We start from the raw sequence: 17,765 nt of genomic DNA on the forward strand, positions 1-17,765 counted from the left end.
CTAGTGTTGGAGATAGCAACATTCTCATGGTCAGTTGGCCATGAGAATGAAAACAACATATTTACTAAAATAACCACTAGTGTTTTGACTAGCAGCATTTCATGGTCAGTCTTCAATGAGAATGTTACAGTTAGCAATAGCAACATCTCATAGCCAGTTTTCGATGGTAATGAACAAATGTGTTATTTTGAATTTTAACTGCCAGTGTTGTAATGAACTATCATAGAACATTCAGTACTTATAAAAGAAGCTAACATATATACCGTGAACAGTAATCTCTTATCAATCAGACATTCACGTCACTTTTGTATCTCACCATTCGGACACTCCTGTTATATACATAGCGCAGTGTTATATGTGAAGCGTTACAGAGTACCCAGTTTGTTCTTGGGGAGCCAGAACCACTTCAATTAGTGTTGGTGTCGTGACCCTCTCTCTGTTTTTTGTGCTGTGGAGGGAATGGCTACTACAGGGTGGAGTAACACTAGGGGCGAATATAAACCGCTGTTCCGCGTCTCTCCCTTTCCCTGCAATCGGAGAGTTTAAAATAAAAAATGGCCACAGCCCGGGGTCATGACACTGCAAGCTCTGCTCTGTGAGTCTCATCACAGAGCAGAGTGCAGGGAGGTGGGGAGAGGCATGGACTTGGTGGAAGAGAGGCAGTGTAGGGCCAATGACCAGGGCCAGATTTAGGCCAAGGCCGCATAGGCCATGGCCTAGGGCACCACAGGAGCAAGGATACCAAAGTAGCAGGCTAAACTGGTGCAGCATTTGCAAGCTTGCAAATGCTGCAATGCAGGGAGATCAGGCGAGCTCCGTACTGTGGTACTCTGCTGCTAGCTGCCTGTGTAGCAGCCACCTTGCTCTATGTGCACGCTTGGATTGTGGCTGGTGGCTATGGACTTTGGAGACGGAAAGGAAGAGGAAGCTTCTGCACTGGAGACAAGTGGAGAAATGAGTGATACTGATGGCTGCTGGATACCTATACTAAAAAGAGGGTGGGAAAAGGAGGGATTAAGGAAGTCATCAGGCTACCTATACTGGAGGGAAAGGGGGGAGGGGTCATCTGGCTAAATATACTGAGGGAGTCATCAGGCTACCTATACTAGAGGGAAGGGGGGAGGAGTCATCTGGCTACCTATACTGAAGGGAAGGGTCATCTTGCTACCTATACTGAAGGGGGGGAGGCTGGTGACAGTGGCCTTGGGCGGTAAAGAGTACAAATCCAGCCCTGCCAATGACAGCTGGGTAAGGGGCATTCCTAACACCAGAAGGGGCATTTTACAAGGAACATCCCTTCCCCGTTAGCTGCCAACAAGCTGCTTGCCCGCGTTTTCTGGGGGTGAGAGGACAGAAATGGGGAGGCAGAGAGTGTCGCGAGTGGGACACAGAGGTATGTCATGGAGCAGGGAACATGCTTCTGTGTCCCATCTGCCCATCCAGCGCCACCTCTGGTATACTTTAAATGGTGGAAGAATACTGGGAAGAGAAGTCATTTATGGACTGTGGCTTTATTCATGTACCTCATTTGTATTCCTCTCGGATATGTACTTCATTAGTGAGGGCGGAGTAACACATCTGTACGGTTCTGCATTTATTTCCATTGCCGGCATCCTACCGTTCCCCGTTTCTTGAGTGAACAGTCTATACAGTATGTATTTACTTTTTTTCCTCTTTCGATGGTCTCGTTTGAAAACCAAGATAAAGAATTTAAAGTTTGCCAAATAATAGGAAGCAGGAACAGGCAGGGATATTGATCATTTATAGCTGCTGCCTCTCCATCCTCATCTCGCAGCTGCTCTTGCCTCTGATCCATTTAATTAGCGGCACAAAGACATGTTTTTACGCCGTAAGACTGATAGCAGAACAGAATATTAATCTGAGATGGCGGCGACAGAAAATGTATATTATTATTTCCTATCTCGTTTTTACATCAGAACTGACAATGGATCTAATAATACAGAAAGACAAAGGGGGGAGTGATTTTAATAGAATTTTTTGCCAGTACAGGAGTCATTTCTCGAATCTCGTTTTCAAACACAGTGATTTTCCGAACTAATGTTAGGCTTTTAGATTCAGATCACATATAAACTGGAATATGAATTATTCTAGCACATAATAAAAAAGATGGAGGGATAGCAGATGCAGTTATCTTTTTACATCCACTAAAAGACCCTGAGGCCGGCTTCAGACTGTGGATTGGCAGCAACGGTGCGGTCTAGGGGCTGCATCGCCAAAAACAGGCCTTTAGGGATTACCGCTTTAGTACGCTATGACTATGGTAGGATTAGATTGTGAGCTCCTCTGAGGACAGTCAGTGACATGACTATGTACTCTGTAAAGTGCTGCTGAAGAACTCAGTGCTATGGTATAGCCCCAATGTGAAGAGCGTGGTGTTGAAGCCTATCTATGTTGGGCATTATATAGCTATAACAGATTGCTTGCAGGGAAAAAAAATAAAGAAGCTGTTGCTATGGCTGCAACTGATATTACTCAACCACTAAAGCCTCGTACACACGCTAGAGCAGTGATAGTTAACCTTGGAACGTCAGCTGTGGTGGAACTACAAGTCCCATGAGGCATTGCAATACTCTGACAGCTCTAAGCATAACTCGGGGAGGCAGAGGCATGATGGGATTTGTAGTTTTGTCACAGCTGGAGTGCCAAGGTTAGCCGTCACTGCGTTAGAGGATTCTCGTTCATGGCCAAGGCCGGATTTATACTTTTTTTTCTGCCCCAAGGCCAAGCATGTTGGGGCTTCATGTGCAGCAACACCTCTCCCATTCTATATGTAATATACAGTACATGTACTGCAGCCTCTTTCTTTTATATATAGGTCCCTTGGGCATCAGCTTCCCTTTTTCATGTGATGCTCCCCATTTGCAGCCTTCTCTTTCATATGTAGAAGCCCCTATTTCACTCCCAGGAGCGCCCTTGGGCTGCAGCTGCCCAACGCCTGGGCCTTTGTGGCCTTTTCACAAATTCGGCCCTGGCCATGATGACGACTGGTGTAGTCATCTCTGCCAAGAATGTAGCATGAGAGCAGCCTCCCCAATGCGTTGCTGAATATTCTCAGCCGAGTCCACTGTTCTCCTTCTTACCCCTCCTGCTGAGCCGTCATCCTTGCCCCTATTTCCATAGCAACAAAATGGGTCTGTACAGCACTCAGCACAAAACGGTCCCGATCCTGCAGGGGGCATTTTTTAGCGTGCATGAAAAAGGGCGCTGTTAAAAAAGGGCCCGACTTGATAGCGAAATGGCACCAGTTAAAAACAAAATCTGATAAAGCTAAACATCGTTGTCAAGCTTTGTTAACAATGAATACCGTTGTAAAAACAGACGAGAAATAATTACAAAAAGATATTAACGTTAAATATGTGAAAATGTTAAACAAAATGAAAAAAACTATGACGTTGCAAGCTTCTAAAATGATAACATACTTCAAAAACTATAATGTTCTAATGTTATTAACATTTCTGCTGTATTAACTATAATTGCATTAAAGTCTATGGGGGCGCCCTTTTTCCTGCTACCATTCTTTGTATGTGTGTGTGTGTGTGTGTGTGTGTGTGTGTGTGTGTGTTCTTTGTGTGTGTGAGTGTGTGTTCTTTGTGTGTGTGTTGTGTGTGTGTGTTCTTTGTGTATCTTAATAGGATGTGTTTAGAAGACCATTTATGTTCTCAGAAGTTCTCTAATGGTCTTCATCTCCTTATTAAATTATGTTTATAATGCCAGAATCCTTGAGAAAAAAAAAGAAAATAAACCAAAAGTCCAGAAGTTATAGCAGCCCTTCCCTGTCCTCCTGCAAAGCAAACAGTGCTATCTGTTATTGACTCAGTAGTACAGTATCTGCTAGCTAGGCACTTTGACCCTTCTTCTAGAGATTGCTAGGGCAACTCTAGGTTTTATTATGAAGAAGACCTGTGCTCAGTGCCCTGTAAACACATCTTACACGGTTTATGTAGCCAGTCTATGAAAGAACAACACGAACTTCATGACATTATTTCTTATGGGGCAGATTGTACGTGATGGATGGTTCATTGCAAGGGCATAACCCACAAATTTCTGAGAAAAACATGTCTGGGCAAAATGTGCGTTGTCCAAGATACTGTAGCTTCTCTCCTCTGTCCTCTGACACCAGTCCTCCAGGAGTATAACAAAACCTATAGCTTACTTTAAAATATACCTGACATGAGGCAAAGCTACCTAAGGTAAGCGCAGAGATATGTTCATGCTGGGGGGAGGGGACTAACTGCCCCTCCCACTAATTCAATGCCAAGCAGCAGTGGCTAAAGCAAATAAAATTCAGGGATGCATAAAACGTGAAATAAAATCACAAGATGCTAGTGTACTACTCCCTCTGTATAAATGTACATACAGTTTGGGGTACCACACTATAAGAAGGACATTAACATACTAGAACAGGTACAAAGATGAGCAACTAAAGAAGGAATTTGTTACCCTTAAAGGTTAATTGGCCCATGCCTTGTAAGGTTTTTTTTTTTTTTAGGTGAGGGTGCAGGAGAGGAAGGTACCTAACACTTTTTTATTCCCTGATTGGACTTGATGTACAAATGACTTTTTTTAACCAAACTATGTAACTATGCTGGATCCACATACCTCTGTGCATTGCTCTCCTTATCCCTCTGGGCTAAAGTCAAATTTTCAGACAGGAAAATGTAGGTAGGTAGGTTTGCTGTGATGGTCTCACCTATCACCCTCCCAAGGGCAAAAAATCAGATATGGGAAATTATAGACCCATCAGCCTAACATCAGTTGAGTGCAAACTATATTATGGGTTCCTAAGATATGTTATACAAGACTTCATAGCAGAGAATAATGTAATAATGTCTCAGCATCAGCATGGGTTTGCTAAGGACAGGTCCTGTTTGACTAACATGCTCAGCTTTTATGAGGTGGTGAACACTAGTGTGGATATTGGGACTGCTGTAGATGTGATATACTTGGACTTTGCAAAGGCCTTTGATGCTGTTCCCCACAAAAGTCTGGTGCAAAAGTTGAGGATGCAAGGACTGGGGAAGAATCAGTGTACATGGATAGAGAACTGGCTACTGGACAGAAAGCAAAGAGTTGTGGTCAATGGATCATATTCAAAATGGGAGACTGTTAGCATTGGGGTCCCACAGGGGTCTGTACTGGGTCCAGTGCTCTTCAATGTATTCATTATTGACCTAGTAGATGAAGTACAAAGTAATGTTGCTATTTTTGCAGATTATATATATTATTGTGCAGAAAGATAGTGACATATTGCTGAAGGATCTAAATAGGATGGCTATATGGTCACATAGATGGCAGGTGAAATTAAATGTTGAAAAATGCAAAGTCATGCATTTTGGTCGTACCAATGGTCTAGCACAATACAAAATAGATGGGATACAGGTGGGGACAACAAACTTTTAGAAGGACTTTGGAGTACTCCTCAACAACAAGTTGAATAATCATATTAAATGCAAAGCAGCTGCAGCTAAAGCAAATAACATTTTGGGATGCATTAAACGGGAAATAAAAACTTGGGATGGTAGCATAATATTGTACCTGTTTAACTCTTTACTAAGGCCACATCTGGAATATGGAATTCAGTTCTGGGCACCGCATTACAGGAAAGATACAGTATACTGCAATTTTAGAGCAGGAGCAGAGACGAGCAACACAATTGATTAGAGGGATGGAAGGTCTCACTTACCAGGAAAGGTTAGATAAAGTAAGCGTAATTAGTCTGGAGGAAAGACGCCTTAGAGGAGATCTAATTAACATGTAGAAATACATCAGAGGGCAATATGAGGTACTCGATGGACGTATGTCTTTTTTCAACCTAAATAACTATGTAACTATATAAACGCTTGACAGATGAGTTTTTTGTCCCTAGGCATGTGAAAAGGACTAGGGGACATGATCTGCGCATGGAGGAAAAATTTTTTTAGCCATTTATTTAGGAAAGGGTTTTTTACAGTACGAGTGATTAAAATGTGGAATGGAGTAACACAGAAAGTAGTTATGGCAAATTATATATCTGCATTTAAGGGGGCTTAGATGCTTTCCTTGCATTGAAAGACATCCATGGTTATAATTACTAGGTAATTTCCGATGGTGCTGTTGATCCAGGGATTTTATCTGACAGCCATTTGGAGCCAGAAATGATTTTTTCCCTTTTGGGGCTAATTGGGGATAATTGGACAATGTCTTGGTTTTTTTGCTTTCCCCTGGATCAACAGGGATTTGCAAGGGTGCAAGCGTCTGGTTGAGCTTGATGGGCATATGTCTTTTTTTAACTCAAATAACTATGTAAGTATGTAGCTGTCTAGATTTAGTGTTTTATAATAAAAAAAAACCTTTGCAAATGACTACTTCTGAAAGACCCTTGCAGTGAGAGGAATATTATGGAGGTTGCTACATTAATTTCCTTTTAAACAATATCAGTTTCCTGGCATCCTGTTGATCTTTTTGGCTGCAGTAGTGTCTGGATCACACACCTGAAACAAGCATGCAGCTAATCCAGTGAGAAACACCTGGCTGTCATACTTGTTCAGGGTCTGTGGCTTACAGTATTGGAGCCACAGGGTCAGCTGGATAGACAGGCAATTTGCCTTGTTTAAAAGGGAATACATATGTCAGCCTCCATATCCCTCTAACTTCAGGTGTGCTTTAAGGGCAGAAAAAATGTAAAATGTGAATTACATATCTTTTCCACATTGAAAGCCCGATCCAACAACACTTCATGGAGTTTTCCTTAAAGGACCTCTGTAAACATACACTATGTAAACATACACAAATAAGAAGTATATTTCTTCCAGAGTAAAATGAGCCATAAATTACTTTTCTCCTATGTTGCTGTCACTTACAGTAAGTAGCAGAAATCTGACATTACCGACAGATTTTGGACTAGCCCATCTTCTCATGGGGGGTTCTCAGGGTTTTCTTTATTTTTAAAAGCACTTAGTGAATGGCAGTTACTCCGTCCAACTGACAAAAAAGTGTGCAGCGAGCAGGGAGACTGGCCAGCATCTTTATATAAACCTTTTTCAGGGAGTTTCTTTATAAAGAATAAAAGCCATGCTAAGAATCTCCCATGAAGAGATAGACTAACCCACAACCAGTCTGTAATGTCATACTTCTACTACTTTGTAATGATCGCTGCTGCAGCAGCTATTACTGGAAGTAGTAGTGCTGCAGCTCAGGCAGTTCTGATCTATTTCCATGCAAGTTGCATAGCTTTGTCTGTCTTTCCCTGCTGTCAGCTTGTGACTGATTATCATTCACCTGTGTGGGAATCTGCATGTCTGCTCCCATTGGATGACCTCAGTATAAAGATCTGCTTCCTGCAGGGTTTCCTTGGGTTTTCATAGCTTCAGCTTAAGCCTGCCTTGCTGTCGCTTTAGCCCCCGATCGTGTTTCTTGTTATAAAATACTTTGCTGGTCTTTGCATCATATATTGGTTCATTGCCAATATATATGCATACCAGCACGTTTATTATTTTCCTTGTATTTGTGTTACGTGATACATCAGTGTCGCTGATGTATACGTACACGAACTGTTTATATCCTGTGTGCAGTTAGTCAGCTTTCCAGCACGTTTTGGTAGGTTGCGCGTACCGTGACCACCCGTGCTGAGGTAGTTACCCTGCTCCTGGCTCTGTTTGTGGATTGCGTTCATCTCTGCGAAGAGATAGCGAATCCTTCTGAGTCCTGTTCCCTGTGTTACTCCATTCCTAGTCAGCGTTCCTGCTTATGTCATATATCGGTTCATTGCCGATATATACATATGTTAGTCAGACGTTACAAATAGTTTCCTTGATAGCTGTAATTGTAATACGCTAGGAAAACATACTTATTGTATATTTATCTGTGTTACGTTCACCTATCTTAATCCTGCTATTTTCTGACTATCCTGTCCTGTCTTTGTGAGGCACGCCATCGCCGCATCGCATTGGCTGCCTCATTCCCGTCTGTCTGGTTTTGGACGCTTGCTGTCGCTAAGTAGCCGCTAGCTAGCAAGCGTTCATTCTGTCTACCTGTCCTGATCTCCTCAGTTCTGGTTTATGCGCTCAGCGCTACTTTGCGCTGAGACGTTATAACGAAAGCATTGTTTGTGGCTGTCAGATCTGCACCGGCTCTGTGCGCCACAATCTCCTATTGGAGTCAGTCCTCCCCTCCACTATACTAGGGATAGCCTGTTTCCTGGTGCTAGTGTGTGTACCTCCTCCACGCCAGCTCATGCGTTGCATGCTGACTGTGGAGAATACACCACCAAGCCTTACATTCTTATTGTAAGTGACAACAACATAGGAGAAAAGTCATTTATGGCTCATTTTACTCTGGAAGAAATGTATTTCTTATTTGTATGTGTTTTAATTTTTAAGATTTTCGTGACAGTTCCTCTTTAAAAACAGTTTTTCTTACTGCAATCCCTTCATTTTAGGATCCAGGCTTTGAAGTAATGTGTGTCACAGAATTTTTATAGCTTAGGGGTTTAATTAAACACTTTGCTTTAGCTCCGGTGGAAATGGCTAAATTACTGCTGACTTATTATTTTTAGATCCATATATTGCCAGCATCTTCCTCTGCACAGAACAACAGGAAGAACATTTCCCACACTGCCTTACCACCTGCTCTGTATGCTGTGCCATGATCTGCCTAGACAATATACTTATTCTGTTGTATTACAGAAGTGTTTGTTATATTCGTTAAAGATTGATAAATCAAATAGCTGCACGGTGGAAGCTTGTACATAAATAAGGACAAAAGAGCCCTTATTGTAAAGTTCTTCTGTGTTAGAGCTGCAAGCAGCATAAGGCATTGTAGGCACGTGCCTACAGGTGCCTGATGATGGAATGGTGGCTCAATCCCCTCCCCTAGTGCCTCCCACCTTCCTTATGCAGAGTCTCAAGTTGATCGTACATGAGGTTACTCAACCTGCTCTCGGCATTCCCCTGATGAGATCTCCCTTCAGTGGGGGCACCTCTAGCTACTTAATACCTCTGGCTACCTAATGCCAAGGGACATCTGTAGATACCTATGAAAGGTAAGGGAAGTAAAGCAGAAGTGACAGCTGGGACAGCCAGCACACTTTTGGTGGGGGTTTGTAGATTCATGGAGGGTGGAGTCTAGGGTGCCAGTACATCTGTGCCTATAGGCTCCTGTGAGGTAAATCTGGGCCTGGCTGCAAGTATTGACGGGTGTTAGCGGTTGTAACTCACCCACTCTTCCGGAAAGCAGTATGAAACTCCGCCCCCTCCAGTGGCAAGACTGCCACAGTGCCACGGCCATTTGTTTCAAAGCTTTGTGGCGGCCCCCACGTGTGTTGCTGTGGCCTTCCTACAGCTCAGCAAACACCTATTAGGCTGCAGCTGCCGAGCTGGGGATGGGCCGAGGCTACACAAGTGGGGGTGGCCACAGAGTCCAGAACACTTTAGAAAAAAAACACCAAAGTGGTTTCAGACAGCTAATGATTTATGGTCGAGCGGTTGAGTTATTGCTGCTGACACCCGCCAATCTTTGCAGAGATTTACATGAAAACTTGCCTCATATTGCTTTCCTACCAGCTTTTGACTTTTGCTTGCTTGGTTCTACGACATCTAGTCTGGATCACCATTATCTGTCAATGGACAGCTCTGTGGAATAATTACAGATTATCTTGGATTCTGGTCCAATGCAATAAGGACACTAGGATGTCATAGGTTCTTCTGATACTGACTGTTTATGTCTATGCTTTGAGGCTAGCCTTATACAGCTCTGATCAGTCAATTTAAGCTTTTCAGCGGGTCAGGGGTGTAACTAGAAATCACTGGTCCCCCCTGCAAAACGTTGCATGGGGCCCCTTCCCGCCATACCTCAAACCTGCAGAGAATAGAAAGCTTTTTCTCTCTGTACCCAGACTCCTCAAGCATCACTACAGTGTACAGCACTTGGGGAGGGGTAGAAAGGCTGGGGGTAGAAAAGAGCTGTACACAAGACCCTGCTGAACACTGAATAGGGATTGTCTACAAATCTTTGTCTGCAAAACTTTGTATGATTCCTTATCAGTGGCTGAGCAGATGCAGTCATTAGAACAATTGTGCAGAGAGCAGAAATCTTTTTCTCTCCTTGCCCTTAGTTATCAGTCTCTCAGGACAGGGGAAAGAAACTTCTCCCCCCATGGGGCCCCCTGCGGCTTCTGGACCCCCTGCGGCTGCATCCCTTGCAGGGTCTATTGTTACGCCGCTGCAGCGGGTTTTTGTTGAGAAAGGTCTGGAGGTTGTTTTTTTTGGAGGTTGGGATGGGTTGTAGTGCCCAGGCACATGTTTATATGGTTGTATGTTTTTAGGGATACAACGATGCATTAATAAAGGTGTTGATATGTTTTCAATATAATTAAATTAATATGTTTGTGACCAATCAGGTCATACCCGCTTTGGTAAGATTCTCATTAGCTATTATGTCCTCTGTAGCAGAGGGAAGCAACTTGACCGGCTCCCGCCCAAACTGCGCCGCGAAAGCGTGCCTCAGCTGTAGATACCTAAAGAAGTAGTTATTAGGTAGTGAGAAGGTGTTTTTGAGGGTATTGAAATCTATTAATTCCCTGTTTAGTATTATGTGGTCTAGGCATGTTATCCCCTTCCTGATCCATATGATAGGGTCAGGAATCCTGAAGAAGTGGGGTAAGGTAGGGTTGTTCCAGAGTGGGAGCCTCGGGGATAGGGTATTACGAGAGGGGGAGAACCACCCCTGAACCATACTCCAAGCAGATATAACCGCTTTCATATTAACTGTTAGAGAATACGGTGCTCGTACTCCTCTATAAAGTATTTGAGCAAGTGCCTCATATGAACCCAGGAGAGCCGCATCTAACACCATCGATGCATTTGACTTGTCCTGAGTGAGCCACCAATGAGCAGTAACAAGCTGGCTAGCAATGAAATATTTATAGAGGTCCGGAAAGGCAAGGCCCCCCTCTGTCCAGGGTATACCCATCCACATTTTTGATTCCTTACTAAAATTATAAACTTGATACTCTTTAATACAACAAGATTACATGCATTTTCCGTCAAAGCAGTATAATTTTCTCATTGATTTTGCATCAGTTTTAGACACTCAGCAGTGCACTAAGACTAGGTAAGGCTAAAAATGACAACAACAAAAAATCACAAACCCAACACAAAGTGCTCCTTACACTAAGCCCACGTGCGATGATTTATTGCAAAAGAATTGCGTGTGCAATATTCTAAACAAATGACTACTCATGCATGAATAATCTAAATAGAAAATCTAACAATTGATGTGTAAACCCGTCGGTATGAACACATAATTACGCAGCACACCTGTCATCGCACACACCTTGCAGGATTATCACAGCGTCTAATGATTTTAGCTAGTTCCAAGTAAGTGCTCCAGTTTTTAAACATCAGAAGAAATCCTGCAATGTTATAATGAAACTCCTTGGTGTCAGTGGTGCAGTCTACAGCCATGAGGTTTGCTGGCATTTGCACCTGCTCCAAACTGCCACAAGAGGTCATTATTGAGGAACAGGCTTTGCACTAAACTGAAGTGAGAGGGGTATGGAGGCTGCCATATTTATCTCCTTTTAAACGTTGCCAGTTGCCTGGCAGCCCTGGTTATTGGCTACAACAGTGTCTGAATCACACCAGAAACAAGCGTGCAGCTAATCTTGTCAGATCTGACAATATTATCAGAAACACCTGACCTGCTGTTTGCTTGTTTAGAGGCTACAGCTAAAAGCATTAGAGACAGAGGATCAGCAGAATAGCCAGGCAACTGGTATTGCTTAAAAGTAAATAAATATGGAAGCCTCCACATTGTTCTCACTTCAGTTGAGAACGATGAACAACCCATCTACAGACAAAGTAGCATTATTTCAAATAAAATCAACAGTGGTGACCACCATGCTCTTCTCACTTCAAGATACCTTTTACACTTGTTGTGATAGTTAGTGTGAGAGTTAATGAGGGGGCCATGATAAATGTAAGGGATAATGAGGGGGTCATAATAAGTGTGAGGGTTAAAGATAGTATTTGGATGCTTTTCACCTGAACTAATGTGTGACATGGGTCATTATTCAATTCATTTTTTCTCCTAAATTTTCTCCTAAGGTAAGGTTTTTTTTCCCCTTAAAAACCAATTTTCACAGCATGCTTCTCAAATTTTTCCCTAATAACTTTATACTATATCAATAATTACAAGCCTTTATTTACAAAAATAACAGTAATATACCCTCATGACAAGGTCCCTAAGATTTATGTACATTTTTTAAATGATGTCATTTTTTTTTTACAAGTGTTTTATTTTGGTAACTATGAGGTAGTGGTGTAAGGGGTTAAAGACTAATACAAATGTATTTATTTTTATATGTAATAGTGTATGTGGGCACATTTTCATTTTTACTGTGAACAGTACACAGGAAGTCAACAGGAAGCGGAAATACATCATCCAACTTTAAAAATAAAACACATAAAAACGCAGGCAAAACGCATACAAAACGCACTAAAGTGCAATACCTCTGCGTCACCATTGGCTTACATTATGTGCGTTTTTGATGTGTTTTGGAAAAATATGCAACAAAACCAGCGTTTTTAAAAACGCACATTGCTAAATGCAAACATATGCGTTTTTTCATGTGGCCCATTGACTTGCACTAGCTGTGTTTTCTGCTGTGTTTTATGCAACGCTAGCGTTTCTGTCGTGTGTTTCCAGCCTTTAGGTCTCCGATGCTTTGTGTTGCCCATCCTTTTAATAGAACAAGCTAAAGGTAAATTTCACCTTTGTTTAAAAAAAATTAAAAATACCTTCAGTTTAGCGCTACAGATTGTTAGGATTATTGTCACAACAACAAGGTATCTCAAATTGCTTTCCTAGTACTAATGAATTCAAATGCTCAGCAGCTTCATAGTAATAGAAACAGACTCAGGACTGGGATTGACACTGAGGCCTGGTGCACACCAAAAACCGCTAGCAGATCCGCAAAATGCTAGCAGATTTTGAAACGCTTTTTCTTCTTTTTCTTTAGCGTTTCAGCTAGCATTTTGCGGTTTTGTGAAGCGTTTTTGGTGTAGTAGGTTTCATGTATTGTTACAGTAAAGCTGTTACTGAACAGCTACTGTAACAAAAAACGCCTGGCAAACCGCTCTGAAGTGCCGTTTTTCAGAGCGGTTTGCGTTTTTCCTATACTTAACATAGAGGCAGAAAATGCCTCCCGCTCTGGTGTGCACCAGCCCATTGAAATACATTACCCTAGCGGGTCCGCACCCGCAAGCGGATCGCAAACCGCAGCCGAACCGCTCTGGTGTGCACTAGGCTTGATTCCTGTTAGTCATTCAGTTTCTGCAGGTGTGGAAACTAAGCAACAATTGTTCCTGTTCTGTGTAGGTAACTGCTCCTGAAGGAAGAGGTAAGTACCTGTACTGAAAATTAGGGAAACACAGACTACTGCATTCAGAAAGTAATGCAACTTGGATTCACAGTCGAATTTGGAAATGCATACCTGACTGTAAATTGAAATGAAAAGGTCGTTTTTCATAACATTGAACTGCAAAAAGTCTAAGTAAAATTTCTGAGAATCTGTTTCCCATTACTGTGTTGTTGTTTTTTTCTTGTACAAAGAAATATGTCCAAGTAGTGTAAACAGGTAAAAACTGACTAGTCAGTCACTTCCGTACAGGACCTGCACTGATGACAAATTAGTCAGCTGTGCATTCAGTCTTTTATCTGATTTGATTTTGTTTTCTGGTACAAGGTATACATTATTAAAGACAAAAAGGATATGGACCCCGAGAGCCCAACATAGTGTAGTATGTATTGGTAATTAAGGAGGGTTTAAGGTAAGTATAGTAATACTCACAAACCAGGGTTACCGCTTAAGCAACCACTGTAATCGCAGGTGGGAAAGAGACATACACCTGGACGGCATTTGCTGTATACTCCTTTCCGACTGCCTGATGAAGCGGGGGTCACACCTGCGAAACGCATTGCAAAAATTGTGGAGTGTATGAATACATTTTCTTTGATACGTTAACATGTTTCTACTGTCGTGTCCTTTGGAGTGGGTAAGAGTCCACCACTTCCATGTTTTAAAAATGTTATAACATTTTATCCTTTTGGCGCCTTTATTCACTCATATAAGGTATGCATTATGTTTGGTATTAAGTTATGGCAGCAAGGTAAATGTTAGGAGTAATAATAATTTAAGTAAAGAACATTTGAAATATTTTACCATTCTGACCTATGGGGTGATGTCTTTGTGCAGATGAAGGTGTTACTAGCCCTGATGTTCATCCTGATGTATGCGGAATGTCAAAGGCACCGCCACCAGAAATGTAAAGACCCCACTGAAGAGAGCCTGAGGAACAAACTTCTGCGTCTGACTCCGGATTCTCTCCTCCTCGGTGAACCCGAGCACGTCCCTGACATCACAATGAAAAGGTGCCCCCTCAGCATCAACACTTCCTCCGAGCTGATACAAGACAGGAGCATTTCTCCATGGTCCTACAGGTAAGAGGACATTACAGTAAATTGTTAGTTTACATTATAATTAAATGTTATTTTTTTTTTATTGGTATTTTCAAATAAGGCTGTGATCAATAATGCAATATACTTAAAGCAAAAGTGAATCAAGCTAATATATATATATATATATATATATATATATATATATATATATATATATATATATATATATATATATATATATATATATAATCTCCTATGGAGTGGGAGGGCTCCAGATCCCATAGAGCCTACCCAGTCCTCTCTCTGCACACGTAGTCCCCCGATGTCCCTGTTTAATGCTGGCAAGGATGAGCAGAAATTACGCCTATGCGTCATTCGCATTTACGCATCGTAATCGTAATGCGAAATTTCAGGGGAAAGCATCATTAATTTCGTATGCAATTGTAAGCATTACATGTAATTTAAGCGTAAATTCGTGCCGACTTTGGCGGTTAACAGCAAAGCCCCCATACATGCTATTGCTACCAAAATTGCTACATATGTTAAGGAGGATAGTAGGTACCAGTTAAAAAAAACCCAATAATAATAATAATTTTTCAAATACCGATACTTATTCCTACACCCGGGGGGGGGGGGGGCAGATACAGAGGGGGGGAGGCAGAGGAGGCTAGCGGGGGGCAGCGCAATGATCTAGGAAACTTGCCGCCGCTATTGACATTCCACAAGGGGGGCCAGGAGACTCGGGCAGGCAAGGGGAAGGCAGGCAGGGAATCCTCAACATGCGGCGGGTCGGCAGGTCGTATCGGCGGGCGTTATTAAGTCGGGGATTCCCTGCCTTTGCCGTATAAGACGCAGGGACTTTTCCTCCCCATTTTTGGGGGAGAAAAAGTGCGTCTTATACGGCGACAAATACGGTACGTCGTTTTGAAAAATTCTTTCTTTTGACCTGTATCCACTATTCTCCTAATATATGTGGCGGTTTTGGTAGCCAGAGCATGTATGGCTTTGCTATTCACCGCCAAATTCATTAGGAAATGACGCTTATATTCATGCGTAATTACGAATGGTTATACAAAGTCAACTGAATTAACCATTCGTAATTTCATATAGACGTAAATGCCAAAATGTACGCGCAATTTCACATGATTATAATTAGCTGATTATGATCCTCACTGTTCCTGGGAAGGCTCGGAAGTACTGGAGTCCTCAAGAACCTCCAGAGAGGAGTGGCTTCATACTGCTCTTACTCAAGCCACTTCCAAAGGCTGTCTGAGGAGGGCTGGAGAATTATTCAACCAAGCAGGGCCAGTTTAAGCAGCACGGGGGCCCCGTGGCAAAGTTAATATGGGGGACCCCTACCTTTCCCACTGCAGAGTCAGGCCTCGTGGCCCCAGAGTGGCTGCTGCCCCTCCTCCATTGATTGTTCTTATAGTGTCCCCCCCCCCCCCATGCCTCCAGACCCACTAGGTGGTCTCCCCTGACTACTACTGTGTCCCTGGGGCCCCTGCACAATGTGTGGCCGGCTGTAATAACTCACCTGTCTCTGCTTCCCCGCTGCCTGCCTCTTCATCATGCTATGCATGAATAACCTGCGCCGGGTGATGGAGAAGAGGCAGGCAGCAGGAACGCAGAGACAGGTGAGTTATTATAATACAACCAGCCACACATTGTGCAGGGGCCCCAGGGACACAGGAGCATTCAGGGGGACCACCTAGGGGGTGTGAAGGCACGGGGGGGGGGGGGGGGAGTTGTCCATAATCCACCCTGAGGCTCTTTGGCCGGTAACTATACTTTCAATAATACCCACCCCACCCCCTCCCTAATCACAACAATCATGTTTCCCTGGTCACTGGTGCCCCATGTTATATTGTGCACAGATAAGTAGCAGCCTGTAGCACCTTGAGTGACTCACCAACCAGAGATGCAGTCAGACACGTCCTTCCACCAGATACAAACAATCCAGCATCCAGCTGTCCACCCCCGGCCACGGCAGGGCACCTCGTCCCTCCTCGCAGACATGTACATGTCTGTGTCACGTTGGGGAGGGTGCCGCTGTAGCCGGCTGTGTCGCTCACCTCCAGGAGACAGGAAGAGGAACCATGGGAACCGTGATGCCAGCATCCAAATCAGGTAATGTATATCCCTGGTCACCTCCCTCCCCTGCCTGCTTCTGCTGTCTCACCTATGCATGCACTGCATGCCACAGCATCCAGTGTTTTTTTTTCTTGTAAGGGGCAATGGGAGACGATTAGGGGCCCCTACAAACTCTGGGGCCCCCTTTGCCTGAAATATAGCACCGGCCCTGCAACCAAATTGGTTGAAGAACTTCACTGAGACTCGGTGGTGGAACGAGGGGGCCAGAGAGAGAACCAGGGAGACTCTATGGAATCCACAGCCTTCTTTCTCCATAGGGGTGTATCTAGCTTTTTAAAATTTCTAGCTCACGTTTGTTTTTTACCTCACTTCTGTTTTACTTTATTTGATCAATTTTAGCTCTGTTTTGAAATACTGGCATGTCACTGCCATTGTTTCTACTAAGATCGAATTTCTCACAGGGTCCACACATGTACTAAAGGTTTGCACCATTCAGGGCCACCTTGGCCAAGAATTGAGCATGAGGGTCCCCAGCAGAGTCAGATCATCCAGAAGGCAAACCTAGGCGGATGCCTAGGCGTGTGAGAGATAACGGCGCTGGAGTCTTGGGCGCTGGATACAGCCGGTATATGGCTGATCCTGCTGCCACACAAGTCCCGGCTGTATTAAATACTATTCCCCCTCCAGGCCGCCATGGATAGTGGGGGAATGAAATAATTATTATGTTTTAAAAGTAACTTCAGCTCCATCTTCTGACGGCGCTGATGTTACTCCCTGTGCACCGCTACAGCAGTAATTCCTATTACGGCCCATGGTGGCGCCGGCTGCGCCCAAATCTCCTGCGCTGCGGCCAAATCTCCTGCACTGGTTTCAGCGTGTTCGATGCCTAGGGCCTGGAGAGATTATAGTGGCCACCTCTAGCTAAAAACGCCAGGTGACCGACAACATTGTACAAAAATGCTATCTTGCTTAGGCCCCTTTTCTGGTCCCCGGGGGTTGTGTATAAAATCCAGTCTGCCAAGCACATTGTGCTCCTTCTTATTGTACCCACCAGAAGAAACTCTACTGGACGCCGCAACACAGTCCCTCTTCCCCTTCCCATAGCAACAGTATGTGTGGCTCTGGTATACCAGAGGGACATGTTTGTACTATGTTTGTTGCCCGCAATGTCACCCATGAGATTGGGCTTAGCCATGAGGATAGCACACATAGGG

At 43.5% G+C, this 17,765-nt stretch overlaps 1 protein-coding gene across 2 annotated transcripts in view; it reads left to right on the plus strand.

Annotated features, from left to right (window-relative positions):
• Window positions 1-17,765, plus strand: part of LOC137541413 (interleukin-17D-like) — a 38,323-nt gene that overhangs the window by 16,147 nt on the left and 4,411 nt on the right. For both annotated transcript variants that reach the window (XM_068262689.1, XM_068262688.1), the window contains exon 2: window positions 14,255-14,499. In XM_068262689.1, the coding sequence (XP_068118790.1) occupies window positions 14,255-14,499 (245 nt within the window). The remainder of the gene's footprint in view (window positions 1-14,254; window positions 14,500-17,765) is intronic.

The sequence above is a fragment of the Hyperolius riggenbachi genome, chromosome 12 (assembly GCF_040937935.1).
Source record: "Hyperolius riggenbachi isolate aHypRig1 chromosome 12, aHypRig1.pri, whole genome shotgun sequence".
Lineage (NCBI taxonomy): Eukaryota > Metazoa > Chordata > Amphibia > Anura > Hyperoliidae > Hyperolius > Hyperolius riggenbachi.